Source organism: Sceloporus undulatus, chromosome 3, assembly GCF_019175285.1.
Source record: "Sceloporus undulatus isolate JIND9_A2432 ecotype Alabama chromosome 3, SceUnd_v1.1, whole genome shotgun sequence".
In the NCBI taxonomy this organism is placed as follows: Eukaryota; Metazoa; Chordata; class Lepidosauria; order Squamata; family Phrynosomatidae; genus Sceloporus; species Sceloporus undulatus.
This window is the reverse complement of record NC_056524.1, coordinates 126,062,379-126,079,213: the sequence shown is the minus strand read 5'-3', so window position 1 is coordinate 126,079,213 and position 16,835 is coordinate 126,062,379. Positions and strand designations below refer to the sequence as shown.

The following is a 16,835-nucleotide window of genomic DNA, read 5'->3' as shown; positions in this document are numbered from 1 at the left end:
TAAACAGAGACTGGATGGCCATCTGTCAGCAATGCTTTGATCGTGTGTTCTTGCATGGCAGGGGGTTGGACTGTTTGGCCCTTGTGGTCGCTTCCAACTCTATGATTCTATAGTATTTTGTGTATTTTGGTTGGACCCATAAAGGTATCACTATTTTGTGGATTTTGGATGCTATTGCACTTTAAGACAGAGGAATTACTGAATTGCTGTGAAGATCAGTAATGTTCTCAACTAAGTAATATAAATTAAAACCTAGCAGCTCAATCCTTTTTCACTTCCCACTACTCTTTCATAAAGTTACATTACTGGTATTCAACTGGTATGCCATAAATGACATGGATAAATGGACATATGCTAATAAAACTTTAAAAAATATTCTCATTTTCCAGTTTATGTGGACAAGGGGTGTGAAACTACAGAGCTTCAAGGGTAATGAAAAGTATACAAAAATGATATACAGTTGGCCTTCAATGGATTCTTTATCCATGGATTCAACCATCCACTGTTTGAAAATATTCAAAAAAATATAAATTCCAAAAAGCAACCCTTGATTTTGCCATTTTATATAAGAGACACCATTTTACCATGCCATCGTATTTAACGGCATTTTGATAACCACAGGGGTCCAAGGAAAACAAACACTAGTGGAAACTAAGGGTTCACTGTACAAAGAAAATGCAGATCTGGTTCGAGGGATATAAACATTTGCCCTCATTATTAAGTCTTTAAATTCTTCTAGTGGGCTCTGATTTATAGACCTGAAAAAAATTCTAAACAAAAAGCAGTATTATTACAGAAGATTTTCAAGTATGAAATTTTACAAGTACAATTAAGTTAACATGCATGTAATCTGCATGCAGAAAAATTATTATCATTTTTAAAAATGTTGCAGTAATTAAACTCATCTTCACCTCATCAGAGCCTGGACTAAATTCATAGCCAATTGCAAAACACTTGAAACCATAAAACGTAGCCTTTTCATCTTTCACATAGTCTGACGCCGTTTCCAATGAGAAAAGTGCTTCATTGCCTACAATGAAAGAAAGGATCGGTGAAGTAACAAAAACTGGCAACAGGTCATGCTATAAGTAGGTTCAAAATACACTTGGCATTTGTATGATCATTTGTAAAGCCATTTACACAAATTACATACAGAACTTGTTATACATTATGTTATTTTCCAATTAATTATTGGCATGGCTATGTACAGTGCACACCACAGAAAAAAGTATTAATGTTTGAGTGTTTCAAACCAAGTACATCTGCACTGAGTAGTAATTTCATAGCACAACTGTCTTCTGTCAATGAACAAGTTTTAATAGATACTCAACTGATCCTGTCTTTGCAATAAAAAGGAACTGGTACTTCCAAAGATTTCTATTTCAAATAATTATACACTTAGATTTGTGCATTTTGAAACATAAAACAGAACAAAACTCAATCCCACTTCACTTATTAAAATCTCACATTCATAAAGTTGACATTTCTACCTGGCTGAAGTCAGATAATTTATTTTCTAAAACTACACATCCGTCTTGATCAGCTATCATTAAAAAAATACCTGGTAACACTAAGACCATAGTAGGCCACCCAGATGAGCCTGAAAATTTCTTCAGTTCTATCCAAGAATTGAGATTTTCATGAACAGAAGATTGTTTTGGTCCAAATGCTGAAATCTGGATGATTCGAGCAGGAATGAGCAAGCGAAGTACATCTTCTGATTGAGCAGTTCCACAATGAGCATCAAACTCTACTGTCATCCATCTAACACATTCTGGAAAAGTCACCTAAATGAAAGTAGGAAATATATATTCATTTTCTGCTGACAGTTTTTAATTGTTTTTTATTCCCAATTGAATTATATTCAGTACCAAGATGAAACTGATTTAATCAGCTCTAACAAGTACCCATTACACTAACCTCAACTATTTTGAAGAAAGACACATATTTCTCTTAATAAGGTATATAAAACCCAATGCAGATGGATACTGACTAAACCCAAATTAAGCTAATATTGCTCTTCTGTGATGTTCTGGGTTATTTGATGGTCTTTTGTTTTGTCCATTTGTAGATTAAGAAATATGAAACATATCTGTTCTTACTTTGCCTACTTGTTTCAGATGTTCCACAACCTACACTAGTCAAATCAGGCCTGCACAACATATGGCCCACATATGCAATTGTAAGTTATATCCCTCCTCTCCCTCCTGCTCTTCCCTGGTGGCAGCGGGAGTTTGTGGGCTCTCCTCAGGTACAGCTGTGAGATAGTTTGCCAGACTGTGTTATGGGCACCACCGGCTCTGTCACCTCTCTTTGCTGCCACAGCTGCCGTGCTCCCTACCCATGTTGATGGCTGTATCCTGGTGTGTAGAGTTGTGAGGTGTGATTAAGCCCTGTGTGTTACTGTTGTTGTTGTTGTTGTGTGACTTCAAGTTGTTTCTGACTTATGGCGACCCTAAGGGAAATCTGTCACAGGGTTTTCTTGGCAAGATTTTTTCAGAAGTGGTTCTTCTAGTGGCTCCCTCTGAGGCTGAGAGAATGTGACCTGCCTAAGATCACTCAGTGGGTTTCTGTGGCCAAGCAGGGGTTCAAACCCTGGTCTCCAGGGTGATGGTCCAGTGCTCAAACCACTACACCACACTGGCTCTTTCTTGAGGCTTTGTTGTTTTTTGTGGCAAAAAGTCATTTCCTACTTATGGCGACTCTAAAGCAAACCTATCTTGGGTTTTATTGGCAAGATTGGCTTCCCTTGAGGCTGAGAGAGTGTCACTCGCCCAAGCTCACCAATGGGTTCCATAGCTGGGCTGGTCTCCAGAGTTGTAGCCCAGCACTCAAACCACTACATCACACTGGCTCCTATTCCCACGTACCAGCTATGAAACAACTGCAGACTTTTTGTCCTTTCCAACTTAGGCCACCCTAAGGCAACCTTATCATGGGAGTTTTCTTGGCAAGTTTCTTCAAATGGGGGTTTGCCATTATCATCCTCTGAGGCTAAGAGTATGTGACGTGCCCAGGGTCACTTACTTGGCTGCAAACTGTATATACCCCGGAATGCATCATCTAATAAATTGGCAATCCCTCCTCTAACACTTTCTCATTTCCCCCTAACCATCTCATAGCTGGGAGATTGAAAGAATTTTTAAAGCAGCATTTAAATCTAGACTATTTTTTTAAAGTGAGGTCCAGAACACACTACAGAAATAATCCAGTCTGAGAACATTTTAACTGCCCTGGCTCAGTGCTAGGGAATATGGAAACTGTAGTTTGTTGTGGCACCAGAGGTCTTTGACAGAGAAGGCTAAATGTCTCACAAAACTACAGTTCCCAGGATTCCTTAGCATTGAACCAGGACAGTTAAAGTGGTCTCAAACTGGATTATTTCTGCAGTGCATTTTGGACCTAAGTGGCCCATATGTTATTACCATTATTCAGTTTTGTAGCTATTATTATAGAAGGGCATAGAGTGCAAACTGCTCAAGCATATTTATCTTCTGGAGTGAGATGTGCTTTTCCAGCTGACTCGCGTATAAGGAGGGGGCTGCTAGAGGATGAGAGCACAATGGCATGGGAGCCATCAAGAAGTGTTTTTTGTTCTTTTATATTTATAAATACTGTGAATTTATGTTATTGTTTTTAGCTTTTATTTTGTAATGTCCTACATTTTTGGTTTCTTTTCCTCCATTCAGGTCATGACATCTGGTCACCCTGCTCAAAGCTCCTCCACTGCTTGGCCTTCTCCCAAGAAAAAACAGGGTGGTGGTAGGAGAGGATGGAATTAACATTGATAATATATTAATTATCATTTATTAATAAATAATTAGTAATTAATAATAATTCATGATGTTAATTAATTAAACCTGTCTATGGCCCAAAGAAGTTTGGTGATTTTAATTTTGGCCCCTGCCTAGTTCCAAGTTTTGCAAGTCTGGTTCAAATCCATTTTGCTTCTTTGCTCCTTTATTAGTTTTGCTGTTTCTGAATGTCTGACAATTTGGAGTGTGGGGTTATTAATAACAAAAACATTTGAATGAATTATTTAAGTACGACTGCATCCACACTGCAGAAATATTCCAGTTTGACACCATTTTAACTGCCCCGGTTCAATGCTATAGAAATCTGGAAGACTGTAGTTGGTTGAGGCATCAGAGTTCTCTGACAGATAAGGCTAAATTTCTCACAAAACTACAAATATCAGAGCTCCACAGCATTGAGCCATGACAGTTAAAAGTGTGTCAAAAAGTGGTGCCAATATTCCTTTGAATAAGTAATTTTGATGAAGAAGTTTGGATTGCTGTGTGATCCAATTTATTCTGAGAGTTCTTTAGATCAGATTGAATTGAATATTTAAAGGTGACAAAAAGGCTTTGCACACGCACCATAACATTTAACATGATAGATAACCAAATACTAGTAAGTTCTATATTAGTATATATACTAATAATATAAATATTAAATAATATAAATAATATAAAAATGCAAGTCCTTAAACACTATAAATATTTCTTTTTTATAGCTCAAAGTAATTAATTGTCAGAACCAGGCTTAACCTTCTGGTTCTGTCAGTAGTTAGGATTGTGTGTTAGAGATTTATAGGGATATTGGGTTAGGCTTAGTTGGTTTATAATGTGTAGGATACGTTGGCTTATAGTGCTTGGGGGATGGGGTTGCAGGTGGCTGGCTATCTTAGATATGTAGCCTTGAGAAGCTGAGTGTCTGGCAGATAGTCTTGCAAGAGGCTTGGAATGTGGGAGTGGTGTGGGATAGCTTGGTAGCACTTGGGCTGGATAGAAAGGGGGGTTGGTGAGGGGAATAGCTCATGGGAATAGTAGTAGGGGAGCTATCGTTCACACCAAAGGGAGAGGGTGGAGTTGTGGATTGTTTTTTTTTAAATATACTGTTTGTGCTTTTGGGGGGCAGTTCCACCTTAAACACTGAATGTGAATTTCTAGCATTGTGACTTCACTAAAGTTTTGTTCTGGTTCATCATACAAGAGTCACTGACTGCACAAGGACTTTGTGTTCACTGGTTCTGACATTACTATTGGACGTGTTTGTTTTGCTTAAATATTATTTTCTGCCCTTTACATGTTATCTAATAATTACAAAATAATTTTAATGGTCTGCTTTACAATCAATCAAACCCAACAAAATGGATGACAAACATGAATGCATAGCTTACCTTGTACTGTATAACACATGCTGGTTTGTAGGGGTGTTCACTTTCAATAACAGCATAATGGTTCGAGGTAGTACAAGCCGAGAGCCCTTGTTCAGGTTGGTTTCCTGTGGTACTATCTGTGGATTGATTGGGGTTGAAGGCAGGAGGGGCATACTTCTGATTCAAAATTGCTACAGATGGAAGCAACTGCTGAACTAAGCCAAAAACTTCAACAGCAACCTATAATATGGCAAAGGATACATGCAAGTAGTTGAAAAAAAACCCAAATCTGCATTTCTAGTCCCCTTTAATGTGCTTCGTTTCAACACACTCATATCAGATTAAGTGAGCTTTAACGTTTGACATAAAAATACAAGCATCTTAATAAATAATATGATTTTTAAAATCTCAGTTATATAGGCCCTTTGGCTTGGCCTGAAGGAGATAATCTGTGATTTTCACAGCACAGAGTTCAAAGAAGAACTGACTCTGTGGGATGTAAAGGGTGTAATCCAGATGGAAAAGGATCCATTATATAAAAGCATGAAAAAGAAAATTGAGGCAATATACATAAATAGCATGTTCCAAAACTTTAATAGGTAACACCTGTAATGCTCCTATTTCGGGCAGCAAAAAGCTGGCTTTGTGCCCGCACAACAGCCAGAAGTCGGCTTCATGATGCTCTAGCGGTGTGCAGTGTGTAAACACTGCAGTGCAGGAGCATCATGAACCCACCCCCGTGTAAACGGCCAGGCGGTTTCCAGTCAACTTGGGAGTGTGTGGCATCTAAATGCCATGCTGCCAAGCCGCCTGGAAGGTGGCTTAATTTGCTGGCCTGTTTTCTCGTAATACACAATATTTGGTTAACGTTATCAGTTCATATGGATTTCAACATCATCTTTAAGCTGATGATACCCAAATGTATTTATCTACTGCAGAACTCTTTTCTGACATTGAACACTGTATTACAGCATGTCTTTCAGCTAGGTCAGCATAGATGTTTCATTGTTGCCTGAAACTTAACATGGCAAAGACACAGCAACTTATTTTTCCTCCAAAATCTTCTTTACAACATACATGTCATGTCAATGTTTTCTTTATAACATTGCCAAAATCAGACCTTTTCTTTCTGCTTCCTTTGCTAAGGCTTAGTTCATGGCTTGATCATTTCACACCTTGAACACTGCAATTGTCTTTTGACTGGCCTTCCATTATGTCATTATGTCATGTTTGATTATGGATCTTGTTGGTCCATCATTTTGATCATGTTACCCCACTTTTGATATCTCTTCATAGGTTGCCCATTCCTTCCAGAATTTAGTACAAGTTTCTTGTTTTAAATGTTCAAAGCCCTGCATAATTGAGCTCCCTTAACTTTCAGCCCTTTAGCTCTTTCTACCAACATGCCCAAGATCTGCATACCAGGAACTCTAGGCTTCTCACCCAAGAAAAGGTTTCCTCTTCCTTGGCTTAGCTTCATCCTTTTTCACTTGCTGCTCCATACTCTTAAAATTTCTTCCCTGATTTGCAATTACTCCTTTCCTTCCAAAATCCCAATTAAAAATTTGCTTGTTTTCAAATTTTAGGGTTTTATTTCAATATTGTTTTATAATCTTGTATATTTTGATTACATGTATTCGTCAGTTTGCTGTATATTATACTATATTTTGTTATTTTATCTGGATAATTTGTTCTATATTTTTATAATTCCTTCCTTCCCTCTTTGTGTGTATATGTGTGTGTGTGTGTGTGTATTTATACATACACGTATATATTTTAGATTTTGTGCCTTTGATAGGACATACTGTTCTTGGTTGTTTTACTTGTAAAGCACCATGTACATTGATGGCGCTATATAAATAAACAACAATAATAAAGAGGAAAAAGAAAGTATGTCCCTATTGCTCTCAGAATTTGTCTTATGGTTGTAAAATAAAACCTACAGAATTTTCAAACATCATACCTTAGGAATAGCTGCAGCCACAGGCCCGATATAAGCTATGATAAGAGGAAGAAGCATAGAGAACAGACTGGAAGAGCTGAGAAGTTCTGGAATGTCATCAGCTAAAAAAACAAAAAACCCAGAAAGATCATCATAAATCTGACATATTCTTCTGAAAAAACCCAAATTCATCACTTTTCCAACATTCACTGAAACAGTTAAACTCGAAGTGACTTGTCAATTCTAGTCATGCCAGAAGAAATGCTGTGGCCATGCAGGATGGCTTCCTTCCACACAGCTGATCCTTTCATAGTAAACTAAATCTGAACTATGCCCTATAGATTTTAACTGTCATGTTTCAGTTTTATCCTATTTCCACATCTTTATTTAAAACAGTAAAGTATTTTAAATCATTACATAACACTATCATCTGCTTTGTCAGAAAAAGGGCTTTTTCAGATGCTACTCCTCTCCCTTTACCTACAGGTAAGAACAAGTTTAGAACAAGAGCACTCTTGTCTCACTCCTCCCATATGGACAGAAAGTAATAAGACTGCTGCAATCATTACAATGCGTACGTGGTGGAAATATCTCAGTATCCTCACTGACCTAGTGTACACAGGTGCTGAAGGGAGGTATAAAACTGGATGGCAAAATTTCTCACTTATCAAAACCACTGTGTAATATAATTTATTTGGATTTAACATTTCTCTTCATCCCCTTCTCTATGTCTAGTATAAATTTATACAGTGTACCTAACAATACAGAGGGTATAAATCCCCTAAAGGCATCAGATCCTTCTCATCTTGGAAGCTAAGTAGGGTCAGCTCAGGGTTAATACTTGGATGGGAGACTGCCAACAAATACCAGGTGCTATAGGCTATATTTCAGAGGCAGGAACTGGCAAAACTACTTCTGAGTACTCTTTGCCTAAGAAAACTCTTTGGAATTGATGGGGTCAACAATATGTCAACAGGCAACTTGTAGGCACACACACACCTCTTAGGAGCAGAAGAGTTAATTGTCTCACTACAAAACCTCACTAAAACCAACTGAACTATAATAAGTGGAAAGCAGGCCTTATTGTAACATATTCTTACCATCTACAGCAAGAGCCCTGTGTAAAAGGTCTTTGGCAGCTCGTACCACTGCACTCACGACAGAAAGTGCTCTGCTACAATTTTTATCTTCTTCATTGGCTTTACTTAAGAGCTGTGACTGTAGATCACCATCATACTCACTTCTGGAAAATGGATAAACGAAGCCATATAAGTTTGTATGAGTCTTAAGTAAAATATGTTAACCCTAGACTTCAGACAATGCAGCAAGGTTCTTCTGTGTATACTAATGTGCTCATTTATTAGTTACAATTAGATCTTGCCTTTCTTCTCATGAGTTTAACATGGTGTTCACAGCCCTCCTTCTCTACACTTTATCCTCCCAACTACCATGTGAGTCTGGGCAGGCTGAGATGTATCGATAGGTTCAAAGTTACCCAAGGGAGTGCTATGACTCTATGGGAACTTGACTGTGGATCGCCCAAATTTCACAGCAACTTGGTATGGGAGAAGCATGGCCCATGAACTGCCTATGGGCTCTGAGTTCCACTTTTACATCCCCAAGCCCCTCTGGAGACTCCCAAACATTTCTCAGATGATTTTGAGCAATTTTTTGGCTGTTTTCACAGGAAAATGGTCTCATACTGCTTGAAACCGCATGCAAAGTTGTTGGCTTCACTCGTCCAGCAATCCAAAAGCCCCCAAGTCTCAAAGAGAGAGAGAGAGAGAGAGAGAGAGAGAGAGAGCAGCATGCAGAGGAAAAAAATTGCCTCCAGACAGTTGCTCAATGCTGCTTTAACCACTACCACTAGCATAATTTCTTTTCAAAATTTTCAAAACTGTGTGCCATATGTCATTCACAGTTCATTTTGAAAAATTTGCAAAAGAACAGTTTTATAACATTTCTACCTGAGAATAATATTATCTTTCCTGTGTATGACTTCGCACAAAATATGGGGGGGGGGGAGAAACCATGTAATTAGTTATTCAGTTCATACCTATAATAAAGAATCTGTGGAATCTGCCCACGTGTTTGATTTGTGCCATTGCTGCTCAAGCTGCATGTACTGAAAGTAAATGTTACACCATCTGGACACTGGACAGTCGTCATTCCCCCATCTCCGTTCGCTGTGCGACTTCCATAGTTCCTCAAACGGACTGCATATTTCACATTTTCCTTCAAATTAGAAAATTTAAAGGGCAACATACACATTTTCAAAATTTTATTTTTTCTAAAAACTGGATTCCTGATTCCTGTATTGATTCAGTGTGGTCTGATCCACAATAATTTTCTATCAAATCTGTTTTTCTGTACTTGCATGAAACACAATGGAGAGGCCTTTCAAAATTGATTTTTATCAGTAGGATTTTCTACTATTATGTCTTAATCATTAAAATATTTCACAATAAAAACAGTAAAGCCCTTTTAAAAATGAACACATTAGATTTGAGACATGGATGGAGCTGAATCTACTATTTTAAATGAGAATGTAATATGGTGATTTTTTTACATTCAAAAAACTTTATTTTATTTACCTTCAGGGGAACAACTTTGTCAAGTTTAATTTCAGCAATATCACTTGGGGAGTCATCTGTAGTATAGGTTCCTTTAACTAATTCTAGAGATGTCCATCTATGTGAGTGAGTTGAATCTCCTGTATGATCACTCTAAATAAAAAAAAATGGATCAAGCAATGTAATAATGTAAAACATATTCTGCTATAACTATGTAATACATATTTTGCCCCTCCACTGTCTGAAGGATTCCTTCTTCCTCAGAAGTCCTTATTTTTCTTTCTTGCTGTCCCATACACGTATGATTTCAATCCAGAACACCTGATCATCTTGGCACATGCAATTTTCAAAAGCTAGGAAATTCAACTATAAAATAAAACACATTCTTCTGCTTTGTATCTCAAATTCACAGAGGAAGGAGGAGGAAGAGGGGTGGTGGCGGTGACGGAGGGATAAGAGGAGAAGAAAGAAAGAGGCAGTGGGGAAGAGGAGGGGGAGGAGTAAAGAAGGTGAGGAGCAGCGGTGGCAGGGGAAAGAGGAGAAGGAGGAAGGAAAAGGAGGAAGCGCAGTGGCAGTGGGGCAAGTGAGAGGAGAAGGAGGAGAAGTAAGATGAAGGAAGTGGAAGAGGAAGAGGAGGAAGTGCAGTGGTGGCGGGGCAAATGAGAGGAGGAGAAGGAGGGTGAAGGAAATAGAAGAGGAGGAAGCGCAGTGGTGGCGGGGCAAGTAAGAGGAGGAGGAGGGAGAGGAGGAGGGAAGAAAGAAGAGGAATAAGAGGCAGCCCATGCCATGGTGAGAGGGACAAGGTGGGATTCAGGGGGGATGGGACGGTGAAGTCCCACTGTTTTCAATCATGGTGCGGCCACAACACCATTGAAGACAATGGGACTTGAGCATCCACAGATTTTGATATCCGTGGGGGAGCCAGAATAATAATAATAAATAAAAATAATAAAATATTTATTTATATCCCGCCTCTTCCGCTTTGAGGATCGAGGAGGGTAACAGCAGAGTTTATACAATATAGAACAATAAAAACAACAAGCCCCACAAGAACCCGGCCCAACCCTACCTCTCAAGTATAAAATTAAACAATAAAACATTGTTAAAAATACATAACAATATGACAAAATTAATAAACAAACCACGAATAAGAAAAATAATAAAAGAACGGATCCCCCTGTGGATACCAAGGGCCCACTGTGCTTTGAGGAAGTACTATATTGTATTTCTGGTCTATAACTAAAAGGTTAAGGTGAGTAAAATTTCTATTACCTTCTTTTTTATAAGGAGAAATATCAAAATGAGGGAAGAGAAACAAGAATGACTGTACAGTACTACAAACGCAATTAAAATGGTTTATCATGGCTCCTTCAAAATACCCTTTAAATTGTAGATCAGGATAAGTTATATAATTATGCTAAGGATTTCTAGCATTTTCCCTCCTCCCAAGGAACTGCTAACATTGTTATGTCAGGTGAAGCCTAGGCTTCTAAAGGTGAAAGACTACAGCAGCTGGCTAGATTACCAAAAGAAATAAACAAAGAAACAGGAAGCATACAAATCCACATGCAATTCAAACAGTTTTGTGTGGATATTTTAAACAACAGCAACAAATGTTAAGAGTGAAGAAAGTGCTGCATTTACAGTAATTGTGTGGGCTTTTGATGAACAATTATGAAGTGATTTACTACTTTCATGCATAGTACATACATCATCAACTAGAACTTCCAGTTCATATTCATGGATTCCACCTCCACCGTAGACAGAGAATCCTACAACAATGACCCCAGGTTTATCTACAGAGAAACAAATGGCATCAGGGGACCCATTCCCAGTGTTCCAGCTTCTGCCTTGGCTTGTTTTTGTGAATCGGTTTGGGCTTGACTTGACAGAATGAAGAGAGTTAAGTCCTTCAGCCTGGAAAGAAACAAAGCAGAAATTGCAAAAGAATTAATAGACACACATGAAACTTGAGATTACTTTGAGTTACTTCTTATACAAATTAACATGAAACAAATGTGACAATAATGTTTCTTTTCTTAATAAACTATTTCTTTTATTTCTAGACTGTTCAGTTAACTGTCCCTACAAAAGCTACCTGTGAAATTAGAAAGCCTTCAATATCCTGGAAGAAAAAATAGCCAGGCAAGATGCATCATAAGCCTGAATCTCTCTATGCTATAAAGAATAAAAATTGATTCAAATATCTATATTTAACATGAAAATATTAACTATCTTATTGTGGCATTGCAATTCTGCTAATGAATTAATCCCATCCCACACTGCCATACCCTTTTCCCTTTGTGTTGTCTTAATAAGATTGTAAGCCTAGGGGCAGAAACTGTTTTGTTCTTCTTTTACATAAAGTAATGGTGCTACATAATAAATGATAACAACTACCTCTGATCCCAGTGCAGAAGCTGTGAGTTCACTCACAATACTTGCAAGTAGTCCGCAAGTGTTAGAAACAAGGTGTGCAGAGAACAGCTCATTTTCACGTCTGAGGCTATTTCTGACTGGCAACACAACAATAACCAGCATCTTTTCAAGCACTTCACGAAAGCTTGTCATCCCTGAGATATTTTCTTCACTCTATAGAAAAGAATGACAGATGAAAAGTGAGCAAATCATGTAAAATAAGATAATACAGGTATGGTAGACACGCACAGATGCACACAAACGCTTAAAACCATTCAATAATTGAAATGGAACTGCTGAACATTTAAAGAAAGTCAGCATAATGTAGTGGCTTGAGTGTTGAATGACGACTCTTGAAAGTTGTGTGTCTTCAAGTTGTTTCCGACTTATGGTGACTCCAAGGTGAACCTATCACAGGTTTTCTGGGGCTGCTAGAGTGACTTGCCCAAGGTCACTCAGTGGGTTTTCATGGCCAAGGAGAGAATCCTCATCTCCAGAGTCATAGTCCAATGTCCAAACCAGTAACCTATACTGGTTCTGAGAGCAGGGTTCAAATCCCTGTTCACCCATGAACGACCTTGGGCAAATCACATTCTCTCAGCCTCAGAAGAAGGCAAGTGCAAACCCACTCTGAACAAATCTTGCCAAGAAAACACTATGATGGGGTAACCTTAGGGTCACTGTAAATCAGAAACCACTTGAAGGTGAATAACAACTTATAATTTAAGGCAGATGATATAAATCTGAGTAAATGCTTTTATCACCCGTGCTTTAGGAGATACAAACTTTGATTCATGTATTTGGCACACGGTAATTGTTTTACACATTAGTTGTTGTTTTTTTGCTTGATACTGCATTCTATACAAGATGACCATACACGCATGAATTCACCCACATCTACACAATGTGGTCTCTTAAATTTTTAATACAGTCTGAAAATTCACATATCAGAATATACTGAGGCTGTTTCCAAGTCTTTAATTCTGTTTTTTATGATGTAAAAATATGCCATAATGCAGTGTTATTAGAAGGACGAACACTGAGCATAGAACTTTCTATTTGCTTTGTATAACTGAAACATCACTTCACAGCCAATTAAGCTGATGCTTAAGCTATGAATCAATGCTTTCCTCTCAAGCATGTAATAGATGCTTTCTATTTTTTCAGCAGTTCAATAGTCCATGGATGATATTAAGCTTACATACCAATTGCTGTACAAGAATGGAACAATGGTTTGGATATCTAGTATTCAACTACGAGTTGTAAATTCATGGTCATATAAGGACAGTCTTATTAATAACCATGTTCTTGTGTTACTATTTACAAAGCAAATTAAACAAAGCATAGTTTCTACACAGATTCAGTATAAAACAGACAACTGGATCGGCCCTGAAAATGTGAGTCTCATTCCACATAATGTTATCTGGAGGTTTTGGGAATTGCGATTTCTAGGCAAAAGAAGTCTGGATCCTCTAAATTTGGAGGGGAGTGCAAGGAATAAAAAATGAGGAGTGTCCAGTGTTGGGCCAATGCAGCCTCCACAATCCCTAGCAGCTACACATCCATGGCTTATAGTTTAGAAGTGTTTCTCCAGTTGAATACTCACCTGACTAAGTTTTTCCATATGTGCTACCAGTAAAGGGAAGCGATGGGCCAATGCAGAGTCATTTTCAGTGCTAACTTGTTTTACCATAGAACGCAGTAAGACTTCTCCATCATAAGCAATGGGAAAGATAGAGGTAAGTTTCACAGATGTGTGGCAGAGGGCTGACATTACAGCTGCAAGAAGCCTGCTACTTGACGTCTTAAAATTTGCTTCTTGGATATCCTTTAAAAAATGAAAAATAAAAATGTTTGTAAAGATGACCTACTGGAACAACTTTTAAAAAAAGAAAAAGAAAAGAAGATAACATAACTACTTATTTCATGGTATTTTTTCACCATCTTTCATAAATCTTTATGTGATAGTATGCTAGTCATATTTGGAACAGTGTTCAAAAGATTAATGTGGAGACTTTACAATCTTACTTTTGACTATAAAGAGACTTGTTAGTACCTGATCCAAACAATTTAGTAAGTCACAAAGGCAAGCCCACTGCAGAGCTGGTGTTGGATAGAAAGAATGAAAACAAGCTGTGAATGTGTTATGACACTCTTGAAGAACAGCTTCAAGAAGACTCAGTGGCTGAGTAAGATATCCTTGGGGGTCATTGTCCAGCTTTATCATACAATGATCAACTCCTTCAGATAAAATTTTTCTTAGCAGTGTTCTAGTCTTCCCAATACAATCAGCCAGCTTGCTAGTTTCTTCAACAACAGCTTTTGTAGTAGCTAGAAAGAAACAGAATAATATCAACAAAATCACTACCAAAACCCAGTCAGGTAATTTAGTTTGGGTTCACATAGGAAAGACATAGCCTCTATCCAAACAATCATATCTTGAAGCCTGCTTAATAACTAAGATACAAACAAGTCTTTTGGATGCCCTTCACTTAATATCACGGATTGTTCTGAAGTCGACAGCTACAATTTTCCAGTTGGACAAAATGGGAAATTATAGTTAATTGAAGACTTCTTGGTCTGTTTGTTCTGATTGCAAAGAAAATAAAAGATAGTATAAAGAGACAGCCCAAACCTATTAAGCCAAAATATGGCAATCTGAAATCATTCATGGTAGACTATATCTCCAAGAAACTGCTATTGGAAACATGGCTACATAGCATCAGACCAGTTTCATATTTACTGTATTTACAGTCTATAAATTCTCATGTAAATTTGCATTTCATTTGCTCTTAAATATGGTAAAACTAAGCGGGTTACCTGACACTGGATATATCTCACATGTGTAGACACGCAGTAATCTCAAGCAACAAGTGCCAACAAATCGAAGCCTTTCCAAATCCAGAAGTGTAGCAGTATACTGGAATCCTTTCAATCCCCGAAGTTCTTCTACTCCCAGCACTAAGGTTGTCCAGCTCCAATGAAGAATGCTCAGCAATGATTCAAAGCATTCCTGTTTCAGAACAAGAAAATTTGGGGGGGGGGGACATGGTGATGAAAGCAAACAATTTGAAATAATGAACAATAAGTATTAAAGTGGTTCTCAAACTGTGACACAGCACCCTTTAGCAGTGAGTAACTTCTGAAGCAGGATACAAAGTTCCAGGGAGACATATAAAGCTGAAGCAGATGGAATTTCCTTTCTTCTGGCTAGGACTATCATTAATCTACAGCCACCGCCACATATTTACAGTAACTCAGGGTTTTTTTATTATGAAATGTCCCTGTCTGAAACAAAGAATTTTAAAGGGACCCAGATAATGTTTATAACTGTCCCATGTTTTCCCATTGCTTCTTCTAACATTTTTCTCTTGTTGTTGTGTGCCTTCTAGTTATTTCCAACTTATACCAACCCCAAGGCGCTATGAGAACAAATGGCCACTCAACACTGGAAACTGTCTCTTAATCTGGTCTCAAAAATCTTATTTTTTAATGGAAAGAAGTTAGCCGTTAAAGTAATGGATTATCTGTATATCACATGTGGAAATAAGGCCTTGTTTGCACAGACCAAAAGGCCAGTTTTCCTCCTGTTCTGGTGGTGTCCTGGTCATATGACACACAGCTCAAACCCCATTCTGGTGAGAACAGTCCAGATAATGTTGAACACATTCAATACCAGAACCGGGTATAATACCCTTAACATGAATTTTTTAAAAATACCTATTACTCTAAATCTTCTAGGAACATCTGAACCCTTTGTTTCTGATCCAGGGTAGCTGTCTGCACAAGCATCCTGCTGAGCCATCTGGCACATCCACTGCTGTTACCAGTCACTTGCTCTGAGGTCAGAACGAGGTGCCCAGCCTTGTGCACTGGGTACCTAATTCGTACCTCAGAAACAAGTGACCCACAACAGCAGCAGTTATGGGGGCTCAGTGGGCTCCTCATGCAAGCAGCCTCCCCAGCATGGGAATGGAGGACCAGATAACAGGGGCAGGTTGCAGCAGCTCCAGAGCTAGGATAGTCTGGGTTGCCCCTGGAGTATCCTGGCCAATGCAGACAAGGCTTAAGATTCATGTTTGCCTATTCTGTTTCTTGAGCAGTGCAGGACTAATGTAACACAACTCTAAGTAAAGAATGAATATGCATTCATGCTACCAAACAGGTGAAAATTTAGGTTTGTATAGAAACTGGGCAATTAAATATAGCCTATTAACCAATTTTGAATATTATAATAGACACAAATGGCTTGATACGCACCACTGAGACGGTTCTGGCAAAAGATCGCTTTAGAATGTGCACAGGCTCACTTGTTTGCTGTTTCCCTTTTGATGCACTGCCATCACTTGTGGGCAGCCTGGAAGATGAAATGAAGAAATAAAACTACTGTAGGCTTCAAGCAGATTTTAAATTAACAAAGCACTGGATACTGTATCACACCTTAGAGAATTTCGTTAGAGAAGTGATTTTATTTTAGATCGTTTAATGAATGGTGGGGGGGCACCCATTTAGGGTACTTCCCACCCATTTTAAGAATTTTACTATTCAGTCTTGATTCTGAAGACATGTATTCTATCATTTTGTAAAATGCTATGTTCTTCGGCTATAAATTATAGTTTACTGCTGGATTAATGGGCCAGGTAAAAAGGCAAATATTGAGCCCTTCATCAATAGAAATGAAATTATTCTTCAAAAAGGAAAAGAAATTAGTAATGGCAACTGAAAGAAATCCAGTACACAG

At 38.2% G+C, this 16,835-nt stretch overlaps 1 protein-coding gene across 13 annotated transcripts in view; it reads right to left on the bottom strand.

The window, feature by feature from the left end:
• Positions 1 to 16,835, bottom strand: part of MYCBP2 (MYC binding protein 2) — a 176,381-nt gene that overhangs the window by 87,332 nt on the left and 72,214 nt on the right. For 9 of the 13 annotated variants that reach the window (XM_042460905.1, XM_042460907.1, XM_042460909.1 and 6 more), the window contains 13 exons: positions 16,355 to 16,451; positions 14,915 to 15,107; positions 14,151 to 14,425; positions 13,701 to 13,922; positions 12,074 to 12,268; positions 11,387 to 11,593; positions 9,698 to 9,829; positions 9,160 to 9,338; positions 8,204 to 8,346; positions 7,125 to 7,225; positions 5,183 to 5,401; positions 1,562 to 1,787; positions 912 to 1,030 (listed from right to left, as the gene is read on the bottom strand). In XM_042460905.1, the coding sequence (XP_042316839.1) occupies positions 912 to 1,030; positions 1,562 to 1,787; positions 5,183 to 5,401; positions 7,125 to 7,225; positions 8,204 to 8,346; positions 9,160 to 9,338; positions 9,698 to 9,829; positions 11,387 to 11,593; positions 12,074 to 12,268; positions 13,701 to 13,922; positions 14,151 to 14,425; positions 14,915 to 15,107; positions 16,355 to 16,451 (2,308 nt within the window). The remainder of the gene's footprint in view (positions 1 to 911; positions 1,031 to 1,561; positions 1,788 to 5,182; positions 5,402 to 7,124; positions 7,226 to 8,203; positions 8,347 to 9,159; positions 9,339 to 9,697; positions 9,830 to 11,386; positions 11,594 to 12,073; positions 12,269 to 13,700; positions 13,923 to 14,150; positions 14,426 to 14,914; positions 15,108 to 16,354; positions 16,452 to 16,835) is intronic. The other 4 variants (XM_042460906.1, XM_042460910.1, XM_042460918.1 and 1 more) reach the window with 1 other exon arrangement.